We start from the raw sequence: 20,052 nt of genomic DNA on the forward strand, positions 1-20,052 counted from the left end.
TTGACACATGCTACCACACAGATGAGCCTTGTCAATGACATGCTGAGTAAAAGAAGCTTGACATAAAGGACCACTGTTAATTCCATTTATGAGAAAGTTCAGAACAGGCAAATCCATGTAAGCAGGAAGAACATGAGTGGTGGCCTCAGCTTGGGAGTCAGGGGTAATGGGGTGGACTGTTAATTGCTGTGTGTTTTTTATAGAGAATGATGAAAATGTTCTACAATTGATTGTAGTAACAGCTGCATAACTTTGTGAATATACACTTTGTTTTTAAATTAATTTTTTAAAAAATTCTTTAATGGTACTGGGAACTGAACCCAGGAGTGCCCTACCACTAAACTGCATCTCAGATCTTTTAATTTTTTTATTTTGAGATAGGGTCTCACTAAGTTGCTCAGGCTGGCCTTGAACTTTCAATCTTCCTGCTTCAGCCTCAGTAGTAGCTGGGATTATAAGCTTGTGCCACCACGCCCAGCCCACTGTACACTTTAAATAAGTGAATTGTACATTAATTGTAGCTCAGTGATATAATAAAGCTTTACATTTTTCTTAATTGTTTAATCTTTTGGGAAGAAACGAAGGATTCCTAAGGGCCTAATCCTCTCTGAGGGAAACTTGAGATTTCCCTGTGATCTTTGTTTATATCCAATTCAACTTCCTACATTGGCAGGCGACTACCCCCAAACCACAGGCCACTTCTCAATGTTTTTTAGGATCTTGTTTCCTAACATGCTATTTATCTGTGACCTCGTCTCTTTTCACATACCATGTTAATTCTAAGGTAATATATTAAGAAATAATAATAATCTGACATGGTTACAGCCTGATTCAACCTATTAAGCATGTTTTGCAAAACTGCCCAAGTTTTACCTGAATAGAAAACCAAAATTTAGGGCAGAAGTTTGAGTTTTAACCCCACAAATGCTCTATCTAAAGTTTTTGAGATAAATCTCTAAGGCTGGAGATGACATTCCCAGTGGGGCAGAACACTTGATATGAAATGTATACATTTTCTATTTCTCTCTCACAACTGTGTTCAAGATCTAATGAGACTTCAGCAGAAACACAGCTAGTCATGATCCACAAAAACAGGCTCAGAGGGCATATATGCTTACTATGAAAAAATCCAAGTAGTATAGAAATGTTTAAGGAAGATTGGGGGCTGGGGTTGTGGCTCAGTGGTAGAGCGCTTGCCTAGCATGGGTGAGGCCCTGGGTTCAATCCTCAGCACCACATAAAAATAAAATTAATTAATTAAAGATATTCTATCAAAAAAAAAAAAAAAAAAAAAAACCTCTTAAGGGACTGGGATTGTGGCTCAGCAGTAGACCGCTCGCCTAGCACATTCGAGGACCTGGGCTGGATCCTCAGCATCACATAAACAAAAATAAAATAAGGTATTGTGTCCAATTGCAATTAAAAAATAAATATTAAAAAAAAAGCTCTCAAAACCCACTACTCTGAGATAATGATCAAAAACATATTGGTAACTACCTTTTCCAACATTTCTTTTTGTTTTTGCGATGGGGTCTTTCTCTGTAGCCCAGGCTGGCCCTGAACTCCTGGGCTCAAGTGATCCTCAGCTTCCTAAGTAGCTGGGTGTGTGCCACACACGTGGCTCAAACACTTTATATGTTAGCTTAAACCATATTAAACTGCCATTTTTAAAAAATATTATATATATTTTAATTGTTGATGGACCTTTATTTTATTCATTTACTTATATGCAGTGCTGAGAATCGAACCCAGTGACTCACCCATGTGAAGCAAGTACTCTGTCACTGAGCCATCAGCCTAGCCCTAAATTGCCATTTTTAAGGTTAAAAAAAAAATTCAAATGTCTGCAACTTCATAAGATTCGACCTATTGCAGGTATATATTTTATTTTCATGGATGGGAACATATCATATAAACTGTTTTATGGACACCCCCCACTCCCTTCAGTCTTCTGTTTATTCTCAAATTCTCTATTCCACTTCCCAAGATAACAAACTTTCAAATCTTTCTCCTTGGTCTTAAAACCTTGGTTGGCTCAGGACTTCTGGAAAGAAAAGTCACTGTTATCCGCATAGAATATGAAAAAAATAGTAAGATACCCCAGTTGCTGTGGGAGGTCACTTTTTGACTGCGGGGAATCAGCATTAAGATAAAGCCAGTAATGCTGTTGGCACAAGGATGAGAATGGCCTGGGCCCCTAGTGGTACTGAGTCTGCGTATCAACTCACTCTGAAGCTTGCCCTACTTCTAGATTTCCAATTATGGTAAGTAAATATTTGCCTTGGGTTTCTCTTACTTGCAGTAAAAAAATACCCACATTATACAGTACTGCATATATCCTGCAGTTTGTTTTTCTGTCTTAAGAAGAATAAACTATGGTAATCTCTCCACGTTAACTGACATAGTTCCAACTCACTTTTTTCATGATTGCATAATAATCCATGATATACAAGTATTTAATAAAAATTCACTGCTTTCAGTCTTTTTCTCTGCTATAATATTACAATAAATGCGTTGTGTATACATGTGCTTTAAAAGGGGCACTTTAATTTCTGTGGAATAGATTTGCAGAAGTAGAACTGCTGGTTGAAGAACGCTTCTTTTATTTTAGTAGCTACTGCCAATTGCTCTTCAAAAGGTTTCTTTCTTTCTTTTAAATATTTTTAGTTGTAGATGGACACAATATATTTATTTATTTATTTTTATGTGGTGCTAAGAATCAAACCCAGTGCCTCAAATGTGCTAGGCAAGCTCTCTACCACTGAGCTATAGCCCCAGCCCCAAAAGGTTTATTTCTTTTTTTTTTTATTTTTTTTTTTATTGGTCGTTCATAACATTACATAGTTCTTAATACATCATATTACACGGTTTGATTCAAGTGGATTATGAACTCCCGCTTTTACCCCGTATACAAATTGCTGTATCACATCAGTTACCCTTCCATTGATTGACATATTGCCTTTCTAGTGTCTGATGTATTCTGCTGTCTGTCCTATTGTCTACTATCCCCCCTCCCCTCTCCTCCCCTCCCCTCCCCTTTTCTCTCTCTACCCCTTCTACTGTAAATCATGTCTTCCATTTGTATTCTCTTGACTTACCCCTCCTTACCTCTTATATGACATTTTGTATAACCCTGAGGATCGCCTTCCATTTCCATGCAATTTCCCTTCTCACTCCCTTTCCCTCCCACCTCTCATCCCTGTTTACTGTAAATATTCTTCTCAAGCTCTTTGTCCCTACCCTGTCCTTGTTTACACCCCTTATATCAAAGGAGTCATTTGGTATTTGTTTTTTAAAGATTGACTAGCTTTACTTAGCATAATCTGCTCTAATGCCATCCATTTCCCTCCAAATTCTATAATTCCAAAAGGTTTATTTCTAAAAGTAGTATGCAGGTACCCTCTTCTCCTGCCAGTTTAGATGCTATCATCCGTTAATGACTGCCAAACTGGTTAGTGACAAGTAATGTCATTGTTACTTTAATTTGCATTTTGCTGACTAAAAATGAAGCTGCGTATCTTTCATGTACTTATTGAATGTTTGGATTTCCTCTTCTGTGTATTCTCCAGTTCATACTCCCTTTCCATGTTTCTATGGGGTTACGCATTTTTTCCTTATCAATTTTTCTGGTTTGGGACATTATATATAATTAACTTTTTGTGTGACATATGAGTTACAAATATATGCCCTAGGATGTTGTCTTTTAACTTTTTAATAGGTATTATTATTTTGCTTTTATTATTTATATGTAATACTATATTATTATTCACATTTACAGTACTAAATATAAAAAATTATATTAAATTTATGTAGTATTTTCTAATCATTCTTTTAATCTCTCTCTCTCTCTCTCTCTCTCTTTCTTTTGGTAGTGGGGTTGAACCCAGAGGTACTTTACCGCTGAGCCACATTCCCAGCCCTTTTTGTTTTTAATTTGGAGACAGGGTCTCACTAAGTTGCTTAGGGTCTCACTAAATTGCTAAGGCTAGCCTAGAACTTGCAATCTTCCTGCCTCAGTCTCCCAAGTCCACTGGTTTTACAGTTGTACACCATGGTATCTGCTCTTTCAATTTTTTTTTTTTTTTTAATGGTTTCTGAGTTTACTTTCTCGGCTATAAAGATTTCTCTGAGGTTGTACGTATTTTCACATTTTCTTCTGAAAATTTTATTGTTTTGAAATATTTAAACCATAAGTTCATTGTAGTTTACTTTTGTATTTAGTGAAGATAACACTTTTAACATTTTCCATCTATTTCTGAACTTTCTGTTCTGTTCCACTTATCTGGTTTGTCTTGATTATGCTAATACATGCTTTCTTGATTAGCTTTAGACTATATCAACTGCCTAAGAAAACTCCCCTCTTTCTACTGTCCAGCCCCATTTTTTTCTTTCTCATATTTTGATTAGTTTTTTTCTTATGAATTTTAGGATAATTCTCCTAAAAAATAATCCCCTTTTTTAAAAAAAGGCCCAGGGGCTGGGGATGTAGCTCACATGTTTACATGTGTGAGGCACTGGGTTCAATGCTTAGCACCACATAAAAATAAATAAATAAAAGTCCATCAACAACTACAACTAAAAATATCTAAAAAAATTAAAAATTAAAAAATAATTTTTAAAAAGGCCCAATAACTTGCTAAGATTTTAATTGGAACTGCATTAAATTTGCTTACTAAATTTAGAAGAACTGGCAGTATAATATGGTCTTCCCATAAAAGAACATGGTTTCCCATGGTTCAGATTTTAATTTTTTCCTGTAAGTACTATATATTTCTTGTTACATATGTTGTTACTGATGTTTTAGGTTTTATTATTGTAAACAGAATATCTTTTTCTACTTCTACTTTTAGATTTAATTGCTAATATAGATAACTTATTTTTATGTATTTTTTTATATTTAGTCACCTTAACACACTCTCTAACTAAATCAGGTTAAAGGCTTAATTGGATAGTCTAGATATAAAATATAATCAGCAAAAAGATTATTTACTTATATCTATCTCTCTATTCCCCCCCCCAGTACTGAGGATTGAGCCCCAGGACCTTGTGCATGCTAGGCGAATGCTCTACTACTGAGCTATACCCCAGCCTTCTCTTTGACTATTTATACTGCCTATTTCATTTTCTCATTATATCTCTAGAAACTCTAAAATGGTGTTCAATAATAAGGATAACTGCAAGTATTCTCTTTTGTATCTTTTTAATGGAAATTGCCTTAGTATTTTACCAATTGACATGATGTTTGTTGGTGGTTAATAACAAATATTCTTTATCATATTTAAAAAGGTTTCATTTTATTCTGATTTTAAGGATTATTTATCAGAATCAACTACTGGTTATATAAAATATTTCTACCCTATTGAAAGTATCATACAGCTTTCCTCTACTGATTTGTTGATATAGCAAATTATATTTTCCTTTTTCTTTTAAATAATTTTTTAGTTGTAGATGGACACAGTACCTTTAGTAATTTATTTTTATGTGGTGCTGAGGATTGAACCCAGTGCCTCACACATGCTAGGCAAGCGCTCTACTACTGAGCCACAAACCTACCCCCTTAAGTTCTTGATATTGAACCATGTTTGCAGTCTTTGGATAAACCTTGTCAATATGAATGGTTTTTGATATATTGTTGAATTCTATTTGTTGATACTTAGAAATATTGTATTTTTATGTGCATGTGATACAATATCAAGTTTTGCTAAAATTACTATAACTTCATATAATAAATTGGGTGCTAATTATTTTTTTTTTTGCTCTGGAATTACTTAAATAATTAAAATTATATGTTTTTTAAAGCTTAAATAAAGCTCATCTGTGAAACCATCTGATACCTCCTTTTTGGATGGTAAATCTTTAAGCTTTTAAATTTCTTCTGAAAAGAGATTGGATTTTCTACTTTGTAATTTTTGAAATTTGTACTTTGCCAGGAAATCTTCCATTTTCAAATGTAATCACATAGAATTGTATATAGTATTCTCTCATCATTCTTTTAGTCTCTTCCAGTATAAATTTTGCAATATTTTTTTGCTTTCTCTATTTTTCTTAAGAAGATTTTAAGACATTTTTCATTTTCATTAGTCTTTCTAAATAATTCTTTCAGTTAATTTTGTGTTTTTTCTCCTAATGTCATAAGTATTGTTTCTCTAGTTTTAATTGAGCATTAATTTACAAACTATAAAATTCACATTTTTTAAAGAATTTAACCTTTATTTTTATTTATTTATTTGTATGTGGTACTAAGGATCGAATCCAGTTCCTCACCTGTGCTAGGCAAGTGCTCTATCACTGAGCCACAACCTCAGCCCCCAAGTTTGCATTTTTTAATGTATACACTTTGGTGGTTTTTAGTATACTCACAAAGTTGTGAAACCCTAAGTTCCTTCAGTTTTTCTCTTCCTTAGAAATGAGTAAGACATTGTAGTGCTTTTACTATTGCTTTAGTCTTATCCTTAAGGTTTTGACTTGGAGTCTCTTCTTTTTCATTGCTTTTCAGTTACTTTTTCTTTTGTTTTGATTTGCTTTCTGATTGAAGGATTACTTATAGGGTATATCTTGATTTTTCAAAAAAAATTTTTAGTTGCAGATGGACATAATATCTTTATTTATTCATTTATTTTTATGTGGTGCTGAGGATCAAACCTAGTGCCTCACATATGTGAGGCAAGCACTCTCCTGAGCTACAGCCCCAGCCCTTGATTTTTATCTTTAAAATTATTTACCTGTTTATATTTCTCTATTTTCCAAATTCTTAAAAGCAGGTATGTACTACTTTTATAACTAAGACAAAATAATAAATTTTTAAAAAGTTATACTTAAATTTTTAATCTATTTTAAATTTACTTTGAGAAAGAAATGCAGTAGGAATACACCCCACCCCAAATAATAGCCAGTTGTTCCAATAGTTCTTATTAAAAGGACTCTACTTTTTCATGATCGTACAATGCAGTAAACATAAACTGAATTTCCTTTTGTGTTTGAGTGTATTTCTGAACTCTATTCTGTTCCACTTATGTATCAATATTTCCTTTCTGGTTCCAACAGGAAAAGTTTGGCAACTTTAATATGTTTAAAAATATCTAGTAGAGTTATTCTCTCATATCTATTTTCATAATTTTCTTGGTTATTCTCATGTTTAATTTTTCAAAAGAGCTTTTAGTGACTTTTTAAAATTATTTTTTTAGTTGTAGTTGAACACAATATCTTTATTTTTATTTGTTTTATTTTTATGTGGTACTGGGGATCGAACCTAGGGTCTCACGCATGCAAGGCAAGCGCTCTACCAAGGAGCCAACCAAGCTTTGGTAACTTTTTATGATGTTCTGAAACTTCACTGATGATTTAACTGTAATTGAGCAACTTTTGTAGATTATTTTAAATAACAATACACTATATATTGAGTAGCCTACCTAAGGGAAAAGTGTATCTTTCCATTTGCAAAAGTAATTTTTGTCCCTTTGTAGAGTTTGGATAATTCTTTCATGTAGGTCCTACCGATTCTTAAGTTTAGACCTAGGCATTTTATTTCATTTGTTATTGCAAATACATATTTCTTTCTCTTTTCTAGTTGCATTGGCTAAGAAAACTAGGAAAATGTTAAATAAATGTTGTTACACTGGGCATTTGGGGATGCTTCTAATATTGCATAGTAAATTACCAAAATGACATATGCTCACTTAGGCAGTTTAGTACATACCCTAGAGGTTTTTCTCTTCTTTTTAACACCTGGCACATAGTTAACATTCAACAAATGTTGACTCTCAGTAAGTGCTGTTAATACTTATGTACACAGAGACACATAAGTAGTACAGGATCATGCTAAATAGAAAAAAAACAAAACTAATAAACATTCCCTGAGCATCTCCTGCAAATTACACTCCTTAGTAGCTTCTGCATTTAGAACCTAGTTCGCCAGTTGATTTTGACAACATTCAGTGATGGAAAGAGCACCGCAGTGGGAAAATGTCACTCGGGTTCCAATCCCATATGCCACTAATTCGATGACCTTGGGTGGTTTTTAACCAAGAGCTTCCACTTAACCAGGAGAGACAACTTGGGCGAAGAGGGACAGAATTCATTTAGGGAAAGGCGTGTGATCACCACTGTTTCTCCCTCTCCCATTCAATGGCGAGTTTATGTCTAACACTCAGCAGACAGCAGAGAGAAAGGCGGTGGAACTGAGGCATCTCTGGGAGAATGGACGTGATGACGGGAAATTAAAAACAAGTCGAGATCCTTACCACCCAGTGCACCTGTGAAAATCTGGGTTCGGTTATGCTCGTTTATGATGGGAAGGTAGATTCCGGGTGCACCCCACTAAGTTCCATCGGCTCCCAAGAACTTTTATTCTCCACCTCCAGGAGCTGGACCGGTCACCTAGAACGCTGGTCTGGAACCTGAGCAGACCAGCCGACATTAACACCCAGGCCTCCTGACGCTCTTTGGGGTACACAGAAGGGTTAGAGGCCACCCCAGACACCTTTAGGGAGAGTGACGTCGGTGAAGGAGGGGGACGATCTAAAGGTCAAAAAGGTCACGATAGTTTTCCTCGCCGGGCTGGCGCTTCTCGAGAGCGCTGGGCCTGCTCGGGGGCGGGGAAGAGGATGGGCCCCAGGCTCTTGAGTGGCCGCCCTCCCAGCCAATGAGAACGTCGCCCCGCTCGCCGCGGTCCCGCCCCTCCCGGCGCCCGGTACTCACTTTCCCCACTTCGGCGTTGCCCATGGAGATGACTTTGATGCGGAGGGACTTGCCAGGCTCCTTCCGCTTCGGCATGTTGGCCTCCATTGCCCTGGCTCTCTCGGGGCCGCCTGAGTCTCTCCTCGTGCGCCAAGCTGGCCCGTCCCTCAGGCCTCGTCGCCCAATGGCGGAGCCGCTGCTCTCGTCACCGGCCGGGCTCCACGGCTCGCCATCCTCGCCGCTGCCTGGCAGCAGGCGCGGGCGGTTAGGAGGCAGGGAGCCGGGGGAGGGAGAGGGGAGTCTCGCGATGCTGGAGCGCGGCGGCTGACGTCATCGCCGGGCTCCGGAGACGCGGCTCTTGTCACCCGGTTTCTGGCTTCGGCGACCGTGCCAAGCCGGGTCCCTTGACGGGAGGGCGGCGTCGTGGGGCGTCTGGGTTGACACTGCGGGAGAGCGCGGCCTTGTTTTCCGGGCGCCAGGACTGGAGGCATTTGTTGCTATCGCACCTCGCGGTAGAGATCTTGGATGGTTAGGGGAGATGCTCAGTGTCAGTTCAAGGCCCAGCCACGCCATTAATTCCAAGCAGACCTCGGCTTCTTTTTTTTTGCTCGGGGGAGTTGTTCCTTCCAGGGTTCTTCCCTACCTGAGTCCCTCTGCTATTACCTTTCCTCCTCCAATACAGTTAGTTGTTCCTCGGTATCTGCTGGGGATTGATTCCAAGACCCCCTTGGAGCATCCCCTACCAAGGATGCTCCTGTCCCTTATATAATCGGCATAGTATTTGCACATAACCTGCGCACAGCTTCATGTATACTTTAAAATGTCTCTAGATTACCTATAATATCAAATACAAGGTAAATGCAAAATAAATAGTTGTCATACTGTATTGTTTAGGGAATAGGAATAAGAAAATTTCTATTTCTGTACATGTTCAGCAAAACGTTTTGCTTCCCCGCCCCCCCCCCCACTTAAAGTTTTTGAACTATTGGTTGAATCCGCAGACACAGAAACTGCAGATACACAGGGCCCACTGAGTTATTTTCCCTGTTCCAACATCCTGAGAGGCAGAGGTCAGGAGTTGGGCAGCTGGGGAAGTCAGAGCTCTGGTTCTGGAAGAAGAACTAGGCAAGACAGTAGGTGGGATAGAGAGAGAAGATGGGAGGGGAAGGGAGGGGGGATAGTAGAGGATAGGAAAGGTAGCAGAATACAACAGTTACTAATATGGCACTATGTAAAAATGTGGATGTGTAACCGATGTGATTCTGCAATCTGTATTTGGGGTAAAATTGGGAGTTCATAACCAACTTGATTCTAATGTATGAAATATGATATGTCAAGAGCTTTGTAATGTTTTGAGCAACCAATAAAAAAAGAAAAAAAAGACAGAACTCTGAATCTGAATTTTTTAAAAACGGAGTTGCCCATTTGGAGTCAAGGCGAAGGTTTTTGTTTATTCTTTGCTCCTGTGTTACATAGCTCTGCAACCTGATTAGTGGACTCCTCTGCAAGAGGAAAGCTCAGACTAGGTGCTTCTTATGTTCTTGTCTAACTCAGCAAGGTGTGCAGTTGTGGCTATAAACTCCTTCATGTTCCCCTCTGCCTGCACTCACATCCAAACAGCCTCGAATTCCTTTCTTACCTTTCCCTTAGCTGAAGAGTCAAGGTAGAAGAAAAATGAATTCTTAGATAACCACTTTTCTTGGGATAAGAAAAGCAACTATTTGAAAAAAAGCCAGTCTGACAAGGAATAGCAAAAAAAATTGAGTCAGTAGCTTCAGTTACAAAAGATAAACAGAACTTGACATATGATTATTTAGTGCCCTGGATAAGAATGGTTGTCAATATTCCAGCAAATTACCAAGGCAAAGGTGGCATTGCTGTTGTTCTAACATAGCCTTCAACATCTTAAATACATTTGTGGGAAGACAGTGAATAAAGGCTCAGAATATCATACTAGTTACTTTTAAATCAGATTTTCAAATATTTCAATTTTAAACATTAAATGCTTTTCCTATGAAAAGCTTTTTGTGGATTGTTTGCATAATCAAGTCAACTTTGTTCAATGAAACATCTAGAACTCTTTACACATATGTAATATAAGTCCTGGTTTGAATTTTGATAATTTAAAGCTTAAAAGAATGATTCTTCATAAATCCAAGATGGTGATCTATCATTACTTAAAAAATCACTAAATGTTTAATTTCTGTGATGGTTAGCTTTTGACCCTGTAATAGAACTGATATTGTGGAAGAATAATTGCAGAATTTCAAATATTCAGCTGTCAAAGATTGCGTTAGTTATGATACCTTTGATAATAAGAGCAGTAAAACATATTGAAGATCATTCATATTGATGTGATTTCATATTGAAGCTTTAATATGTATGGCCACATGTTCTGCATGCATTCAGTTGGTTGGAAATTGAAAAAGGAAGAAAGTTAGCTTTCTTTTTACAGTCTTTAATATAAAAAGAAGAAAGAGTATCAGGGATTATTTATGTATATTATGGACCAGGAAGGTACAGTATGAGCGTGAGTTCTGTTACCCCGTATGTTGGGATGACAGAGGCATGTGATGGTGGTAAGCATTGTAGGAAATAATTCATGTGAAGTATAGTCAGCCCTCAAGGGATTGATTTCAGGAACCCCTTCAGATATTCAAGTCTTGATATAAAATGATGTATGTGATATTTGCATATAACTATGTATATCCTTCCATAGATTTTAAATCATCTCTCAATAACTTAATAAAATAAGTTAATAATAAATAATTAAGTTAATAAATAAATAATAACTAGTACTAACAGCAAATGCTGTGTAAATAATTGTTACGATATATTGTTTAGGGAATAGTGATAATAACAAGAAAAATATCTGTACATGTTTAATACAAAAACAAACCTTTTTTTCTGAATAATTTTGATCCATGATTGGTTGAGTCTATGGATGTATAGAGGTAATCATCCAATAAACAGTAAGTATATGCTGTTGTTTACTCATTTTCCCATTTTTTAATGTATCAGGAAAGATTTTATATATTCAAAATATATACTTTAAAAAGTAAATTATGGAGGGCTGGGTTTGTGGCTCAGTGGTAGAGCACTTGCCTAGCATGTATGAGGCACTGGGTTCGATTCGGAGCACCACATAAAAATAAATAAATAAAGATATTAAGAAAGACTCTTTGGGAAAGTATTATAAATAAAGTAAATTATGAAACATTTTGGACATACTTAAATGTATATATAAAACTATAATGAATACTTATATATCTGCCACCTGGCTTAAGAAAGAAAACATCACCAAGGCTGTGTGTACCTTTCCCCAAGACATCCCTCTCCTCCCTCTCTACAAAAGGCCACAGCCATATAAATTAGTGCTTTCCATCACCAGGCATTTAAAGTTGTTGTACTACATTTTTATATACCTTAAAATGTAGTATTACTGGGCTGGGGTTGTAGCTCAATGGTAGAGTGCTTGCCTTGCATTGTGTGAAGCACTCAGCACCACATATAAATAAATAAAGGTTCATTGACAACTAAAAAAATATTTTTTTAAAAAAATGTAGTATTGCATTTCATATTTAAAAAGGTCTTTATTTTGGAATAATTTCACAAAAAATTTCAAGAACAGTACAAAAATATTTGTCTACCTTTCCAGACCCATCAATTATTAACATTTTGTCCCATTTATCATATCAATTGTGCCCACTAGCTTTCTGAATGTACATATATACATATTTTCTTTGAATCATTTGAGATTAATTTGCAGACATGTTTTTTTTTTTTTTAAAGAGAGAGTGAGAGATGGGAGAGAGAGAGAGAGAATTTTTAATATTTATTTTTTAGTTCTCGGCGGACACAACATCTTTGTTGGTATGTGGTGCTGAGGATCGAACCCGGGCCGCATGCATGCCAGGCGAGCGCGCTACCGCTTGAGCCACATCCCCAGCCCCCAGACATGTTTCTTTATCCATATATATTTTAATATGTCTTGTCTAAGAACAAGGACTTTGTCCTACATAAGAAAAGTTTATCAAAATCAGGAGATGCAACATTTATAAAGCACTACTATATAATCTTGTGATTTTTCAAATTGCACTGAGCTGTCTCACAGCCCCACAGTGAATTCACAAGGGGATATCTAACGTTTCTAGACAAACAGAATGAAACAAGACAGCAAAACTACTAGCTTGACGTAGTTTATAATAACAACAATAGATGGCGCCACATTCCTTGTATATGTCTTATCTTGGTTAAACTGTATTTCCTTATTGTGAGTAAAAAACAGGTATAGTGGTCTGGGGTTGTAGCTCAGCAGTAGAGTGCTCGCCTAGCAAGTGCAAGGCCCTGGGTTCCATTCTCAGCACCACCTAAAAATAAATAAATGAAATAAAGGTATTGTGTCTAACTACAACTGAAAAAAAAAAAAAGATAAAAAAAGATATAGTAATCCCCAGCATCACAAACAAACAAGTATGGTGTAAAATCAATGCAGAACCATAAATGAGGATGGTCTTGTCCAATCTGAGAAGTACAGTGACCCACCCATGTGTGTGTGCACTTCACTGGTGATTAATTACTAATTTAAAATGAAATAAATTTTTTTTCAATTTACATGTTTTCATAATGGTTACCAGATTCTTATGTTATAATTACCTATAAGTTGTTTGGACCTAGGTATGTCATTTGAGCAATGGGCAACGTGAAACAAAAATTACTGAGTTATTAAAGTCATAATGAACAAAGAAAATTGATAAACTTTGAACTAATCCATAGTTTATTACAAATTTCATCAGTTGTCTCCAAAATGCTTTTTATAGCTATGTTTTGTTCCCTAACCTATGATCATTTTGTTGTCTTATACTTTTAGTTTCTTTAATCTGGAGTGATTTCTCAACTTTTATTTGTCTTTCAAAATCACATTTATTTTTAGAACATCCCACAATTTGTGTTTATGTGGTATGTTCCTGTACTTAGATTGAGTTATATTTGGCTGAAACCTGTTATGTCTTTTTTTGGGGCGGGAGGGTAGTGGGGATTGAACTCAGGGGCACTAGACCATCGAGCCACATCCCCAGCCATATTTTGTATTTTATTTATAGACAGGGTCTCACCAAGTTTCTTAGTGCCTCGCTTTTGCTGAGGCTGGCTTTGAACTCATGATCCTCTTGTCTCAACCTCCTGCGCTACTGGGATTATAGGCATGAGTCACTGCACCCGGCTGTTATGTCCTTTTTGAGGCAGATTATCAGAAAGTTGTAATGCCATTTGTCCCATTTATTAATGTTAACTTTAATTAGTAGGTTAAGGTGGTGTTCATGAGGTTAATCCACAGTAAAGTGACTTTTCCCCTGTGTAATAAGTAACTTGTAATGAGATGATTCAAAATTTCATAATTATTCTTTCATCATTGAACTCTTACCCACAAATGTTTAAAATCCAATAGTGATTCATAGCTGAAGAGATCATACTATGGATGAATGCAAAATTGTGATTTTCTAACTCTACTAACCCACTTCTAATCCACTTATTATTTTTATTCTATTCATTACTTTTCTACCATAAAGGAGAGTTTTCCTTTCTCACTCATTCATTTATTTATACCAGTATGGCCTCATTTGTGCTTATTTACTGCATGAATATTCTATAATTACTATTTGTTTTTATGCTTAAATTAGCTCCTGATTTTTGTTTATTTGTTTTAATGCTGGGGATAGAATCCAGGGCCTCCAAGCACGCTATGCAAATGCTTTACCACAGAATTACATGCCCAGCCCTCCTATATCTTTTTTGATATGTCTCCACCACATTTTGAGCACTTTCTTGCTTTCTGGAACAGCAACAAGCCCAGGTTCCCTGTGACCCTTTTAGTGGAGATAGCATTTAGATCTAGGTGCTCATTGGTATCAGTGTGTCTTTGTTTTTTTCTTTATAATTTTTTTCATTTGTTCTAATTAGTAGAATGCATTTAGGCACATTGACACATTATACATAAATGGGGTATAATTAATTTCTCATCATTCTGACTACACACATTGTAGAATCACATTGATAATGTAGTCATATATGTACACCAGGTAATAATGTCTTTATTTTTTTATTCCACTATCCTTCTTACCCCCATACCCCCGACTCCCTTCACTCCCCTCTACTTAAAGTAACTCTATTCTTCCCTAGCACTCGCTTATTGTGAATTAGCATCCACATATCAAGAGAAAACATTTGGCCTTTGGTTTTGGGGGATGGGCTTATTTCACCTAGCGTGATATTTTCCAACTCTATCCATTTACCTGCAAATGCCTCCTACGTGCTAGGGGAGCACTCTACTGCTGAGCCACAACCCCGGCCCCAATTTCACTCTTCTTTCAAGCTGAGTAATGTTCCATCGAGTATATATACCACATTTTCTTTATCCATCTATTGAAGGGCACTGAAAAAATACGTACATAAATACATCTAAAGCTGCATATTAAAACACAGTTCATACTGGTAGTTCAAATGCATTTTAGCAAAGAGGATTTGTTCTAGTTTTCCTCCTTTCCATAAGTTTAACTCCTCTTTTTATCTCCTCAGTATATTTACTCAGTTCCTCAGTCCTACAGTACATAAGAAGCAACTTCAGAAATACTAACTCATGCCTTTTCAAAAGTTAAAACCTTTTGAACTAGAATTCAATGTTTGTTTAAAGAAATTATTTTGCCCAAAATTGGCCATTAAGCGTTGTGTTCATATGTTAGTTGGGTTAGTCCTTTTTTCTCCCCTTAGTGTGGTTATGGTTTTCTTTGAAATACAACTAGGTTTATTTGTTTCCATTTGCTTTAATTTTTCCCACCTCATTATTGTTGACTTTAGTTTATTATTTTTTGAGTATGTAAAACATTAACATGGTTTCAAAGTTAAAAGGACACAAATTGGTACACTCAGAAAAGTGTCACTTTGAATCCTCTTCCACCTTCCCACCCACCTCATATGGGCAACCAATTACATTAGACTCTGGCTTATTTCTCCCAATGTTTCTTTTTCTCAGTAAGCAGTTGTACCTATATTTCCTTATTTCTCCTTCTTTCTTACACAAAAAGGTGTGTGTGTGTGTGTGTGTGCTTCCTAAACTTTGCTTTTGTACTTAACAAAACGTTCTAGAAGCAGGCTTATATTCCGTGTGTGTGAGAGAAAAATATATTGAAAAAATTAATATGTATGTATGTATATCTATGAATGAATTTTTTCAGTTCATTAATATATGAAAAGGTCACAATCATTCTTTTTCACAACTACATAGAACCGTACTTCATTGTGTGGATACCCCAAACCCCATGATTTTTTTAAATCGTGAAAATGGTTGACTTGTTTCACTTAACATAATGGTCTCTAGTTCCATCCATTATGAAAAATTTTATGTGGATATTTTTGTATTTTCATATTATTATGGATGTGTCTTCAAGGTAAATGTCTAAAAGTTTGGAATTATTTGGCTAAAGATAAATTTTTATTTACTTTTGTTATATATTGCCAAATTCTATAAGGTAACAGAGAAAATTGAGAATTTTCACATCCATATTCTTGAGTAATACTGTAATTAAATAATATTCTTAAATAAAATAATGCTAAGTTAAGTGATTTTATGCTACCATTGCCCGGTTTAAATATTCATGTTACATTTGCTTCATAAAAAACTTTGGGGGGCCAGGGTTATAGCTCAGTGGTAAACTGCCTACCTAGTATGCATGAGGCACTGGGTTCAATCCCTGGCACCACATAAAAAAGAAAATTAAATAAAGGTTAAAAAATGGAAGTTTTGTCTAATTTTCTATGCTCTAGAATAATTTATGTGACAAAATTCATACTTTTGCAAAAGTAGAGAGAATAATGTAATGAATATTCCATGTCCTCATTTCCTGGCATCAGCAATATCAACCCATGGCCAATCTTGATTCATCTATACTCACCACTCCCCAGAGTATTTTGAGGCAAGTATCCATAACCATATGCATTTTATTATGTATCTTTAAAAGATAACGCTTTTAAATACAAACCTAATAACAATTCCTTTGGCACCTATGGTAGGCAGAATTCTAAACTGACTTCCATAATCCTGGCCCCTCGTATGTACACAATTCTTCCATTTTATTAATCAAACACTAATTTAGGTGCTGCTATGAAGGCATCTTATAGGTGCAATTAAGGTCCCAAATCGGTTGTTTTTGAGAGATTATCCAAGGTCCTGAAATAGGCAACTGAATCCTTAAATAGGATGGGCTTAATAGGATGGCAAGAGATTTTTGTCTCTGGTGCAAACAGAATGAGGCTTAATAGAATGGCAAAAGAGATTTTAATTTTTTCTCTCTGGTGCTGGGGATTGGGACCAGGGCCTCAGGCATGCCAAGCACGTACCATAAGACTGGGCTACATCCCCAGCACAACATGAGAGATCAAAAGAGTGAGAAGCTTCCAGTATGACAGAAGTTCTCCAGATGGTAGGAGCCACTTAAGAATGGCCTTTTGGAGCTGAGCTGTGGCTATGGGTGGGTCAACATCTAGCAAGAAAATAGGCACCTCAGTCCTACAACCACAAGTGACTCAATCGTTCCAAAAACCTGAACTGAGCTTGGAAGGAGATCCTGAACTCCAGATGAGAACATGGTTGCCTGATACCTTGACTGTTGCCTGACAAGATTTCTGACTTAGAGAACCCAGCTACTCCATGTTTGAACTTCTGACCTACAGAACTGCAAAGTATTAAATGTCTGGGGTTTGAAGATGTTAACTTTGTGGTGATTTATTATACAGCAGTGGAAGCCTTAAAAGTTAGCAAGAATTCCTGCCAGTGAGTAATATTTTTTGTGTGTGTGTGGGAAAGTTTTTACTACAATCTAGTTTCTTGAGATCTGCTTCCAGCATGGCCGTGTAAGCCCATTTGGAACAACTTTACCACTGACAGCTATAAACTCTGGGAAAAAATGCAAGCACTACTGAGGGATTCTAAAGAGTACCAGAAGTCAGGCAGAAGGGCTGAGAATGTATCTCAGTGATAGAATGCTTGCCTAGAAATCTGGCTGATGGTGGAAGGGAGTAAAAATCTTAGAGAAGATTGGCATGGGGATGAGTTGCTCCTCAGCCATATAGAAGCCTACTTGTACTGATTCTGACTAGCACTTTTTGGTCTTATTAGGGTATAGGATTTGTGTTTTTAGTATGCACTGCACCATATTAAAGGGCTACCATTAGACATCTATGTATGCATCCTACTACTAACCTTCTAGAAGAGTAGGTGGTTTATTTTTAAAAAATATGGCTGTTCCACAACATCTCCTCTCATATGACATTTACTATTTTCATTTTTTTTTTTTTGTAGCTTATAAACAACAGAGATTTATTTCACACAATCCTGGAGGCTAGGGAAATCTAAGATCAAGGCACTGGCAGATTTGGTGTCTGGTGAGGGCCTATTTGTCATATATAAAAACTTCTAGCTATATCCTCACATGGTGGAAACACCCATTTCTAATTTGGTTTCAGAGGTTTCTGTGTAAGGCCAACTCTTTGCTGTGGGCCAGAGGTGAGGCAGAACAACATGGTGGAAGGATGTGGCAGTAGAAAGCTGCTCAGCTCACAACAGCCAGGAAGCAAGTGGGGAAGGGGCCAGGGACAAGATACAGTCCGCAAGGGCAGACCTGCTAAGAGCCACAGCCAAGTAATATGATGCATGGCATTTTTGGTTGAAAGGTGACGCCAGCTAGCCATTGAGATGATATGATTATGTTAAGATTTGCATTCATGTGGATATTGGACTCCTGCTGTTCACCTCGACCTGCTACGGGACTCCTGGAGAGTTCCCATTGGTTGGGGAAGTGCAGTAGGAGGGAATTCCGGGGGAGGAACTTCCTCTGGGGATCCGGGAGAACGCAGGAGTGGATCGGCAATCTTCCCCGGGCGGTACGGGCATTGGCAGCGGTTTTAAAAAAAAAAAGTTTGTTCCTGCTTGAGTGGCTCGTGATTTTGTGCCCAGCCAGACTGCGGCACAGACCCCCAATGACGTGTCTTCCAGCCATGCCCCACTTGCTAACAGTTTCCATCTCCTTCCAGTAGTCCGTTCAATCCGCCTAGTTAATCCATTAATGAGGTTAAAGCCCTTATGAGCCAATTGCTTCCCAAAAGGCCCACCTATGAACGTTGCTGCATCAGAGACCAAGTCTCCAACACATGAGGTTTTGGGGTACCACTGAAGATCCAAACCATAGCACCATTTAATATCGTCTCCTCATTCTCCCCCTCCCATTCTTTGGCAATATCTTCTGTCTCTATGAATTTGACTACTCTAGGCACATCATGTGAGTGGAATCCTATAGTCTTTGTCCTTTTCTTGCTGGTTTATTTTACTTAGCACGTCTTCAAGGTTCCTGCGTGTCATTCTTATGATGAGACCGACACTTGTTGAGAGATGGAGAATCTATTCCCTCTCCTTTGAATCTGGGTGGCCTTATGACTATAGTCTAAATGACATTATTCTACCTGCATCACAGGGTCATAAAAGGCAATGCAATTCCTTCTGGTTGTTTTGGAATGTCACTTTTGGAACCCAGCCACCAGACTGTAAATTCCAGCAGCTCATGGAAAGGGCTATGTAAAGAAGAGCTGGAGCTCCTCACATTCAAAACTGGGCTCCCATCTGATAACCACGGGATTGAGCCATATTGAAAGTGCCAAGGAAATTAAACAAGGATGCCAAAAAGAAGTAGAATCCAGCAATAACGAATGCATGGCAAGCATTAGCAATATGGACAAGGGGGAAATTGCCATTAACTACATCAGGGAATTTGAGCTTAGAGAAAGGCCTGTATTCCTTGGGGGTCGTGCTGGGATAACTATTGAATTATGAGAAGAGTTCAAATGCCATCTTTCTTCTAGTCTTTGAATTCTAAGTTCATTGGTACCTCATGGCCTTGTACATAGTCTTCCTCTTCCTGAAACACTGTTCTCTAGATCTCTATGTGCTCCAGCCATACTAGTCTGTTGCCCCATGGACAAGAGATTTTGGCAAAAACCAGTCCTTTTACCTACATATCCACTTGCAGTTAACAGTACCCAATTGCCTAATGAAAATTTTAAGAAAGGGAAGGGAAGGGAATGACAAGAAAAAGAAGTAATAAGGAGGGGAAATCTTAAAGAGCTATGCTGTGGAGCTCTGCTTTTTTTAATATTTATTTTTTAGTTGTAATTGGACACAATACCTTTTTTTTTTTTTATTTTTATGTGGTGCTGAGACTCAAACCCAGGGCCTCACACTTGCTAGGCGAGTGCTCTACTGCTGAGCCACAACCCCAGCACCCCCCCCCACCACCACCACCTAGCTCTGTTTTTTACCAGCTCTTCTAATAA

The 20,052-nt window shown here is 37.3% G+C and overlaps 1 protein-coding gene across 5 annotated transcripts in view; it reads right to left on the bottom strand.

Annotated features, from left to right (window-relative positions):
- Dnajc27 (DnaJ heat shock protein family (Hsp40) member C27) overlaps window positions 1–8,955 on the bottom strand; it is a 50,386-nt gene extending 41,431 nt beyond the window's left edge. For all 5 annotated transcript variants that reach the window (XM_077791717.1, XM_026404731.2, XM_026404654.2 and 2 more), the window contains exon 1: window positions 8,698–8,955. In XM_077791717.1, the coding sequence (XP_077647843.1) occupies window positions 8,698–8,784 (87 nt within the window). In that variant the 5' untranslated portion in view covers window positions 8,785–8,955. The remainder of the gene's footprint in view (window positions 1–8,697) is intronic.
- Window positions 8,956–20,052: the final 11,097 nt, after the last annotated feature.

Source organism: Urocitellus parryii, chromosome 12, assembly GCF_045843805.1.
Source record: "Urocitellus parryii isolate mUroPar1 chromosome 12, mUroPar1.hap1, whole genome shotgun sequence".
Classification (NCBI taxonomy): Eukaryota; Metazoa; Chordata; class Mammalia; order Rodentia; family Sciuridae; genus Urocitellus; species Urocitellus parryii.